Source organism: Amblyomma mixtum, chromosome 7 (assembly GCF_055824585.1).
Source record: "Amblyomma mixtum isolate Tamu chromosome 7, ASM5582458v1, whole genome shotgun sequence".
Taxonomy (NCBI): domain Eukaryota; kingdom Metazoa; phylum Arthropoda; class Arachnida; order Ixodida; family Ixodidae; genus Amblyomma; species Amblyomma mixtum.
In genome coordinates this window covers 137,102,125-137,113,296 of record NC_143018.1, presented here as the reverse complement: position 1 = coordinate 137,113,296, position 11,172 = coordinate 137,102,125, and the positions used below count along the sequence as shown (strand labels likewise).

General features: G+C 49.0%; 1 protein-coding gene across 1 annotated transcript; it reads right to left on the bottom strand.

Annotated features, from left to right (window-relative positions):
• Nucleotides 1-5,174: 5,174 nt before the first annotated feature.
• Nucleotides 5,175-10,917, bottom strand: LOC149337677 (BEN domain-containing protein 5-like). The gene is made up of 6 exons (XM_089554484.1): nt 10,855-10,917; nt 8,688-8,759; nt 8,373-8,444; nt 7,557-7,568; nt 5,533-5,755; nt 5,175-5,296 (listed from the first exon to the last, which is right to left on the bottom strand). Exons 1-6 carry the CDS (start codon nt 10,915-10,917, stop codon nt 5,175-5,177), a joined length of 564 nt encoding a protein of 187 aa, XP_089410610.1.
• Nucleotides 10,918-11,172: the final 255 nt, after the last annotated feature.

Here is an 11,172-nt window from a genome sequence, read left to right as displayed (position 1 = left end):
TCTGCCGAATCCTCGCTAAGGTACGACTGACCCCCAGGTGGCCGGCAGATGGTTCATCGTGGCAAGCGCTCAAGATATCAGGTCGCAACTCGGACGGGACTACGAGCAGAAATGTTGCAGTGTTGCTCTCAAAGTTGCGCTTGTAGAGGACGCCGTTCTGCAGAGTGAAGGATTTGAGTCCACGAAGAAAAACACGAGGAATGCGGGGACCGTCGCAGCCTTCCAGGTACGCGATGAGCGGCGCTAACTGTGGGTCTTCCCTTTGAAACTGCGCCATATCGGTTGCGCTAACAGCACCAAGGAAAGAGAAGTCTACAGTGATTTCCGGGGAAGCAAGGTCCACTGGCGCGCGTGATAAACAATCCGCATCTTGGTGCTTCCGCCCCGACTTGTACACGACCGTTACGTCGTACTCCTGCAAACGGAGGCTCCACCTCGCCAACCGCCCAGATGGATCTTTGAGGCTGGCCAGCCAGCATAACGAGTGGTGATCACTGACAACGCGAAATGGTCTTCCGTATAGGTATGGGCGGAACTTACTGATGGCCCAGACTACCGCAAGACATTCTTTCTCAGTCGTTGAATAGTTGCATTCCGAGCGCGAAAGTGTACGGCTTGCGTATGCGATGACTCGTTCGGCGCCATCCTGCCACTGTACCAGGACCGCCCCAAGGCCTACGTTGCTAGCATCAGTGTGTATGTCAGTTGCTGCGGCGTCATCGAAATGGGCGAGTATCGGTGGACGTTGCAGGCGGTGGCGGAGCTCCACGAAAGCATCCTCTTGGTCGCTTCCCCACAAGAAGGGTGTGTCGTCTCTGGTCAGTGCTGTTAAGGGTTCAGCTATTTTGGAAAAATCTTGGACGAATCGTCGATAGTAAGAGCACAGTCCCAAAAAACGGCGAAGGGTCTTTTTGTCAGTGGGACGCGGGAAACTGGAGACAGCAGCGGTCTTGTCGGGACCTGGGAGAACACCGCGCGCGCTGACAACATGGCCGAGGAAACGAAGCTCCTCAAAACCGAAATAGCATTTCTCGGGCTTGATCGTAAGTTGCGCACATTGGAGCGCCCGGAGCACTGTGCGCAGCCGCTCCAAGTGTTGCTCGAAGGTGGGCGAGAAAATGACGACATCGTCCAGGTATACGAGGCACGTTTGCCACTTGAGCCCAGACAAGACAGTGTCCATCATGCGTTGGAAAGTGGTCGGCGCTGAGCATAGTCCAAACGGGAGCACCTTAAATTCGTATAGACCATCAGGCGTCACAAAAGCAGTTTTCTCGCGGTCTCGCTCGTCCACCTCTATTTGCCAGTAGCCGCTTTTGAGATCCAAGGAGGAAAAGAACCTGGCATCACGTAGTCTGTCGAGTGCATCATCAATCCTGGGGAGCGGGTAAACGTCCTTTTTCGTCACGTTGTTCAGTTTGCGGTAATCGACACAAAATCTCAGGGTGTTGTCTTTCTTTTTCACGAGGACTACCGGTGACGCCCATGGACTTGTCGACGGTTGAATGACATCGTCGGCGAGCATTTCGTCCACTTGCCTTTTAATGGCTTCGCGTTCCGTCGAAGAAACGCGGTATGGGCGCTGGCATACGGGTGGTGTAGTCTCGTCGGTGATAATGCGATGCTTTGCGACAGGCGTACGACCGACCCTGGAGCTTGTGGCAAAACAACCCGCGAAGTCGGTTAGAAGCGCCGAGAGAAGAGCCTTCTGCTCAGGCGCCAAATCGGAATTGATTCTGACGGACGGAAGGACAGGGCATGGTGGGGCCTGGTCTTCAGGGCTTGTCTCCAGGGCGCACACTTGAGGCACCACAGCGAAGTCGTGCAGGAAGGCGACAGCCGTGCCCTTGGCGAGGTGCTGCAACTCGTTGGCAAAATTTGTAAGGAGCACACTAGCACAACCGTCTTGTAGTTGGACGAGCCCGCGAGCGATGGCTACTCCTTTCTCGAGCAGCAGGGGTACGTGGCTATCAGCGACACCTTCGTAGTCGTGGAATAAATCATTCCTCACGAGAACTAGCACACTGGACCGGGGTGGCACCATTACGTCGTCGTCAACAAGTTGCAGAGCAGTGAACCGTGAATCGTCTGTGTCAGTGCGTGCCACGGCCCGTTTCGTCGAGAACGTGACCCGTGATTCGTGGAGGTCAATGACAGCACCGTTCGTGTGGAGAAAGTCAAGACCGAGGATCAAGTCCCTCGAACACTCACGGAGGACTACAAACTCGCCGACGTACACAAAACCACGGATATCGACACGGGCTGTGCACCTGCCGGCAGGGATAATCAGGTGACCCCCAGCAGTGCGAATGCTAGGCCCCGACCACCCCGTCAATACTTTCTTCAGTTGTACGGCAAGGGCCAGGCACATGACAGAATAGTCGGCACCAGTATCCAGCAAAGCGGTCACGTCGATTCCGTCAATTTTGACGCACAAATCGGAGGTAGCGCGTCGGATGCTGTCGCTACTCGCTCCCGGAGAAACATCGTCGCGTGGTAGTGGCGCAGGAGGATCTTCACAAGTCCCGGCATCAGCGGCCTTGCCTCCAGAGGCCGCTGGAATCAGTTTTCCCGGCGTGGACTGGGAGAACGGCGTCCGGAGTAGCCTGCGGCTTGACGGGGCTTGGAGAACGGTAGCGTCGCGGCGACGGTGATCGAGGATCCTGGTGGCCTGACGTGATGCGGTTCTGGCGCGACGACAGATGGAATGCTATCTCCTGCGGTCGTTCCCCGTTCTGAGGGCACGGGTCGTCCGGTGCGAAACCACGCAGGCCCACGCGGCGGTATGGGCACGCCCTGTAGAGGTGACCCGCCTCGCCACAGTGATAGCAGAGGGGCCGACGATCCGGGGCACGCCACACTTCACTCTTTCGCGGCCGCTGATAGGCTGGCGGAGCGTCACCACGAGGGGAGCTCGACGAGAGCACTGCTGGAGTCGCGGCAGTGACGTCGTACCCAGGGGCCTGGCGCAGGACGGACGCATACGTGGGCCTTGCATCAGGCTGGCGAGGAACCTCGGAAATCTGGTGCTGTTGTGCTGCCAGGCGCACCTCGTCCCGGATGACTTCGCTCAGTGGCGTGAAAGATGGCGTCTCGGACGGCGTACGGAAGGCCTGCAGTTCCTCTCTGACGACGGATCGGACCAGCTCGCGTAGAAAGGCCGCGTCGATACCGGGAGGCATGGAGATGGGATCAGGCCCGAAGGTGTTGACGTCGCGATTGTACTGGCGGGCTCGCTGTTCCAGCGTCTTCTCCATAGTTGCCGCCTCGGTGAGGAACTCTGCCACAGTGCTTGGTGGGCTGCGCACGAGTCCTGCGAAGAGCTCTTGCTTGACACCCCGCATGAGGTGGCGAAGCTTCTTGTCTTCTGTCATGTTGGGATCCGCGCGCTTAAAAAGGCGAGTCATGTCCTCGTAGTACATGCGTACACTCTCGTTGTGGCGCTGGTTGCGCGAGTGTAACGCAGCTTCTGCTCGCTCTCGACGGTCTGCATTCGGAAAAGTGGCTTTAAGATTGCGGCAGAAAGCTTCCCAGGACGTAAACGAAGCTTCATGATTTTCGAACCATGTCCGAGCCGACTCTTCAAGTGCAAAATAGACATTGTGGAGCTTACGGTTGTCACTCCAGCCGTTGTAACGGGCAACCCGTTCGAATATCTCGAGCCAATCCTCGGCGTCCTCGAACACGTCGCCATGAAACGACGGGGGTGTTCGTGGCTGATGACAGAGGATGTGCGCCGGGAGCGTGGTCTCAGTTGCCATGGCAGCTGGTGCCTCCGAAGGCCGGGGTTGCGTCGCCCTGGTTGCAGCCGGAAGGAGTCCAAATTCAGGGGACGCTCCACGGAGGCGGCGGCCGCGGCGCTGGTGAACTGGGGTGAGATCCGTATTGGTCGGTAGCCTACGCGGGTCTGGAAGCGTACCCAGCACCTCCACCAGATTTGTCACGAATATTACACAGCACACAGAGACACAAGAACTGCTCCAGTCTGCCGAGCGGTCACCAGCAAGAAAGCGAACCACTTCTTCCTCGTCACCAGCGAGATGGCGAAGCACTTCTTCTTCGTCCACTGCTGAGCTGTATCAATATTGTCACTGGCACTGACAGCTGTTGGTCGGGACGTATTTATCTGCAGTTGCCAGCTGCCAGCGTCTGCTGGGCCATGCGTGCTTCCCGCCTTCAGCTGTGCCATCCCTCCAAGCCATTCATGGTAATTATCTTTTTCAGTTACGCATACCTTACCTGCCTGTTTTGAAAAATATTTTCAACATAGGCTCACTGCTGTGTTTAAAAATGCATGCAGACCTCTACATGCACTTTACAGCAGTACCTCAGCTTATTACATGAACTGCAAATTTGTACGAAATATAGCCGCTCATGTATCTCTTGACACTGCGCTGTTATTATAAAGTTGAGCCTGCTTCAGGTGCAGTGACTATTCCACACCTGTTGCCTTTTATGCATGTGTGTCCTCTAAAAGGGCCAAAATGTTTGTTTATCTTTTAAAAACGTTGTGCTGTACAATAATACTTTAATGGTATTTCTTGCTTGTACACTGAAATGTCAGTCAGGAAAGCAACATTGTATGATGACACCAAACCTTGCGTGGCATAGCATCCCTATCGAAAAATCTCGTATATATGTGTCATATGTGTCTGGTTCATACGAGATTATGGAATATGTGTCTTACGTGTTATACGAGTCATATGCAGCATACGCATCATACGCAGCATACGTGTCATACGCAGCATATGCAGCATACGTGGATACGTGGCATATGGGGTATACGCGGATACGAGACATATGAGGCATACGTATACGTGTCATACGCAGAATATGGGGTATACGCGGATACGAGACATATGAGGCATACGTATACGTGTCATACGCAGAATATGAGGTATACGCGGATATGTGGCATATGGGGTATATGCCGATACGCGACATACGAGGGAATGTGGCATTCGAGGAAACGGCATTGCTGGAAATGTTGCATATGTGGCATAAGAGAATGTGGGACACATGAAAACGCCACGTGACGCTGTATACACCTATCTTCCATTCATTTAAAGCGCTTTATCCAGAACACGCTGATAGTTTGTAGGTCTAAAGACATGTGAAAATAGTAACGTGCCATGCCGACTAACAGGCAAGGAAAGAAATTCATTTGCACCACTTTATTTCAGGTCTCGCAGCATGTCTGCCAGATATCTGTTGAGTTTTTTTCGCCGGGCTTCTGCATCCAGGTTTCCAGTTTCAGCAGATCTACCCATTTTCTCGAGGTATGCATCAAATGCATCTGAAATAATAATAATTCTATTAATTTCAGTTTTGGAAACAGTGAATGTATACAGTAAAAGCTCATTGATTCGACCCAAGCCGTTAATTCAGAAATCCGGCTAATTCTAACTGCCTGCTCGGTCCCAGCCAATGGTTTTAGAATAAACCATAAATAATACAGTTTATGTAGGCTGCACTAGAATAAAATACATAATTTTTTTTCAGTTACTTCAAAGGAATCAGTAGGAAACTTACAGCCAACAGCCTGCAGCTTCTTGGGGCTTAGAGCCGGCTTCTCCACAGCCCCTCCGGTGTTGAGGTAGCGGCGGCAGGGAGCGCCGGTAACGCTCCTGCCGCGAAGTGCAGGCACGCCCCACAACAGTTTTGCCAGCTCTTTGCAGAAGAGCGAGTCCTTGTTGCGCCCCAGCAGCCACTGCCATCTCGCTGCATCAATGAAGAACCCATTGCCAATGTGAACCTGCAATAAAAAAAGAGGTTTGTTTTAGTGGCTAGCAATATGACACCCTAGCTCTCATGACAGGAAAAAGCTGCAGCAGTGGGCTAGTGCGATGTGTGCTTCTTAGCTGCCACAAGCAACCAAACTAGTGCACTGTTGGCCCTCGTGCTGCAATATCTTAAGTATAACATGTTGATTTATAGGGTGCTGAGAGGATAGCATTATGCTAATCTTGGGACTGGCCTCCAGCTCGCAAAAGAAACTGTGGACAGAAAGGAAATGAACACAACAGTACAGTGTTATACCCATTCACATGACACTCCTCTAAGGCTTTTTCCAGCAAAGGCATCTCTTTTCATCAAAGGAGTGAAAGCTCAAAGCAGCTGCAACACAGCTACTTGGTGCAACCAAGGGTGAAACAGTCATTGAGGTTTAGCACCCTTTGCTGGGCATGAGGTGGCTGAAGTTAGTGTATTATGGTGTACTCTATTCATTCCTTCAGCTCAGATAATTTTTTGTCCTTGCTACAATTTTGTGCTGTTATTGCTTCCTTAAAAGAACTGCAACAGCTACTCTCATAAGCACCAGCAAATTTTATTCCATTTCACAACCCCTTTAAATATTAATCCACAACTGCCCCTTCCGGAACAAGGCCTTGCCTAGCAATGCTTTAGGTTAGCCAACAGCAGTTGTCACCATCACTTGTGGAAAACAAATTAGGCCATTTCAATGAAAATCGATTCTTTTAAGGCTTCAAATACTGGCTTGCTCGCTTCAGGGGATGGCACAATCTGACTTTCAAGAGTGCTTATAGGGAAGGAGCTTACACTGTTGAAGTGATCTTCTAGTTTATGAATGGGCCAACACGCCCATGGAGACTATTGCCAACTGCTTCTGACACAATAGTTTTGAGCAACCTGACTGCTGTTCAGCAGAACTGCCAGCTGAAACAGCTGACGCACCCACAGAGGAAGACAACAATAGTTTTCCTTGCCTTATACCATGCGGCACACTGATTACGTGGCCATCGATGACAGTGCCATGGTCACCGGTCAGCTATAACCGCGGACAAAATAGTTGCAAAAGTTCTGGCCGCTGACAACACTTCAGAAGACAAAGGCTGTGATGAGCGGCTACAACCATTGCGGTGCACGGCTTAAGAACCCATAGAAGTTTTGTCCATGCTGGAGGACTTTTGCGGATAAGCTCCTCATAGTGTGCATGCCACGGAGCATCTGGCTGCACCTACGGCTATTGTAGCCACTCATATTTCAGCCAAAAAGCAGACAATCATTACACAGTTTTCCACTAAATAAGGCTATGTCATGCTTAAGCAAATTTCATGTTTGTTGTTCATTAGATATTTCAACATTCCGTTAATCCAACAATTTTTCATGGTCCTGTCAGGGGCTAATTAAGAGATTTTGCTGTATTCATCATCATCAGCCTGACTATGCCCACTGCACGGCAAAGGCCTCTCCCATGTCTCTCCAATTAACCCTGTCCTTCGCCAGGCGCGGCCACCATATTCCCGCAAATTTCTTAACCTCATCCGCCCGCCTAACTTTCTGCCGCCCCTTGCTACGCTTGCCTTCTCTTGGAATCCACTCCGTTACCCTTAAGGACCAGCGGTTACCTTGCCTTCGCATTACATGCCCTGCCCAAGCCCACCACCACTTCCTCTTGATTTCAACTAGGATGTCATCAACCCACGTTTGTTCCCTCACCCACTCTGCCCTCTTCCAATCTCTTAACCTTACACCTATCATTTTTCTGTCCATAGCTTGCTGCGTTGTCCTTAACTTACTCACTTTCAAATTACCTCACCGTTCACCTGTACCTCAGGTGCCGCGGTGGCGCAGTGGTTATGGTGCTCGGTTGCTGACCCGAAAGACACCGCTTCGATCCCGGTCGCGGTGGTCGAATTTTGATGGAGGCAAAATTCTAGAGGCACGTGTACTGTGCGATGTCAGTGCAAGCTAAGAGCCCCAGGTGGTCAAAATTTCTGAAGCCCTTCACTATGGCGTCCGTTATAGCTGCAGTCACTTTGGGACATTAAACCCCCATAAACCATATAAACCATCACTAAAACCCCACCACCAATTTATGTCTAATTCATATTAATGCTTCAGTATTATTTATCAAAGCTTGCATGCCGCAGGAGCCACCGCAGCAGCAATATGTTAGGCATATCGCACTGAGCTAGAATGAACAACAGTGTACAGTTAGAGCATATACGGCGCGGCTAACTGTGTGCCCTTTCCTTCTAAAAGCTAGTACTTGCCAGTGCAAGCCTGCATGTATGCCAATACTGTTATATTTACTCACCATAAAAGTCATCTGCCTAATAGAACTAATCACAGTATATATTGAATTCATTGGCTAGTGAGAGATCAATACAAATAGCACTCCTGCACTGTAATGAAAATCTCCAAAGGAAGTTTATGTAAGGTGTTCAATGCAGCTGGCTTGGACTTTCAGGTAGCTTTGAACTGATTGATAACATCTCTGAGCGTAAACTTCATGAAGTGATAACAACTGCATTAGAGCACATCCTTGTACCTCGGTTGCTTTGTCTCACTGGTACAGCCGGAGAAATTCCTGGCTTTCCACCTGAACAGCAACAATGGAGTCTTACCTTCCCATTCAAGTTTACGAGCAATGGCGGCAGATTTTCACGAGTGTCCTCGACTTGAACAGCTGGGCTCTCCTGCAGATGTAGCAAAGAAACAGTGATGTTCATACCCCCGTGAATCATGTATACACTGCATATTACCAAAGTTAACTGTGGACTTTCAAGTAGCTTTGAACTCGTTGATAACATCTCTGAGCATAAACTTCATGAAATGATAACTGCATTAGAGCACATCCTTGTACCTCGGTTGCTTTGTCTCACTGGTACAGCTGGAGAAATTCCTGGCTTTCCACCTGAACAGCAACAATGGAGTCTTACCTTCCCATTCAAGTTTACGAGCAATGGCGGCAGATTTTCACGAGTGTCCTCGACTTGAACAGCTGGGCTCTCCTGCAGATGTAGCAAAGAAACAGTGATGTTCATACCCCCGTGAATCATGTATACACTGCATATTACCAAAGTTAACTGTGGTGAAAAGAACATTCAGGACACAGTAATATGCAAAATATTTTGCTACCTTGCAAATTAAGTTCATGATTACACTTTAAGGTGCTTTAAGGGGGGACGAGGGTCTTAAAACTGACCTTTTTATTTATGGTTGAAATCTAATGAAATTTTGCACAGATGCATTTTTCTCTTCTGATTCCAAAAATGTAGTCTTAATTGAGCCGGTGATCTTAGATCAAAAGTTATCTTAAATTCTAGAGTGTAATTAGGTAATTTCTTACGCAGCTTTAATGAACTTTCTCATAGCATTTTGTTGCTTTTAATTACATGAATTCAGAGCCAGAGAATTCCCAGACCCGATGACATTCTTACTTTTTCTTTTCAGACCACGCATAAATAGCAATTTACAATTAGCTTAACGAGTTGAATCAAATACTGCGACCTTTTACTCTCGACACAGTATATCACGATGACATGCCTTGAGACAAAAACGAAGAATGTCACCGGGTAAGGAAAGTCTCTGGCTATCAATTCATGTAAATAAAAGCAACAAAATGCAAAGAGAAAGTTCATTAAAGGTGTGTAAGAAATTACCTAATTACATTGTAGACTTTGTAAGATTTAAGGTCACTAGCTCAATTATGATTACATATTGGGAATCAGAAGAGAAAAACACATCTGTGTGCAAATTTTCATCAGATTCTAGCCACAAATAAAAAGTTAGTTTTAAGACCCTTGTCCCCCCTTAATGCTGCATACAAAATTCCTTAAATTGATCACACAATGTGATACGCTGTTTGTGTTCGGACCACATGCTTTCACACTCTACCTGTGCATAGAGCCAGCTGCACTCCATACTTATAAGTACCCCTCAAAGTGGTGCCAATGTGCACTCACTCAGCCTCCTCCTAGGTTTCATGCGCAAGGACTTCTCACCTCCTCCAGCCAAAGTGAATGAGAAAGACATGGCTGCAGCCCGGCACACTTGGCAAGCAAAGCAGCAGCAAAAACAACTATTGCAGTTGCGAACTTAGACATGGCGTATCACATTGTGTGATGGCTTTAGCCTAAACACTTGCCTTTTTCTAAGCGGCACTGCATCAGAACATGATAAAATCCTTGAAAAAGCTAACATTTGCCAAAGCCAATCCCCAACCCCCCTCCCTGGAGAACAAGGAGGACCAGTGCAGGGCAGTATAAATCAGCTGGTACATTCACAGCATGCAAAGCCACTGAGTTGTGGTCATACAGCAAGCAGTGAACATATTCCTTATGTGCCCCCAAATGTTTCATGACAGGTAAAACTTCCAGTGCCACTATTCTCTGGTGCAAGCAAACTCTAGAATGGCTGCATAAGAAAACAAGGTACTATCAAGCTTAAATACTGCAGTAATGTGTGCAAGGGCCACACTTTCTTTTCCAGATTCAAGGGTCAATTTTCGGGGTGCGGCCCATACATGCAATGTGTGAAAAAAAAATGCTTTAAGTGAAAAAACACAAATCAGGGAATGAGTAGCATTTATTCTATGTTCATTTGTTGCATGCTCATCCCACACAAAGCCACGCAGCATGTACGCTGTCAATGCGCAGCCGTTGTTCCGCACTTCCATCACATAAGAGAGCAGCTCTTCTTCCAGTTTGGGAAACTCGCACGGCTTGCCTCGGAAAGCGTGCTTTTTGCAGCTTGTGCTTCTCAATGCATCCTTTTGGTTGCACTATCATCAGACACTTTTCGGACAATTTCCTGCATGCCGCAATTTCCTGCATGCAGACAATTTCCTGCATGCCGCACGCTTGCCATGTTCGAGAGCCAACTCCCAGCCATGTAGCTATTAAGGTGCTTGCCCATCGTGCTAAAAGTGCAACGCTCGGCAGCAGCACGTGAAAGCCACAACTACGATGAACTAACACGCTACCACAACTGCCACAATTATTTAGACACGGAAATGTTCCCAGCTAGATCTGGCAAATCGGCTCACAACTCTACTTGGCTGCTCACAAACTGTGCAAAAGCTAAAATGAAGCTAAGCTCAAATACCTGCATGTCTGCATATTGTTCAAGGTCAGCTCTGCTGGGCAGCTCCACCAAACCTTCTTCCATCTCCACTGGAGACACTGCTGCAGCAGACAAGGCACTGGAGCTTTGGGTGCTCCGCAGCGGCGACCTCTCTGCAGGCTTCAAACCAAAATCAACAAAAGTAACTGGTAATTAACAACATGAATGGCACCAAGCAAGACCATAGAACCGCTAGGCAGCAGAACATCACACATCGGCTTATATGTCTGTCTTGAGAGTGTACAGCACATCTGCTGCTCCCACCGGACTGCAAGCCAAATGTAGAAGTGGTGTGTAAAT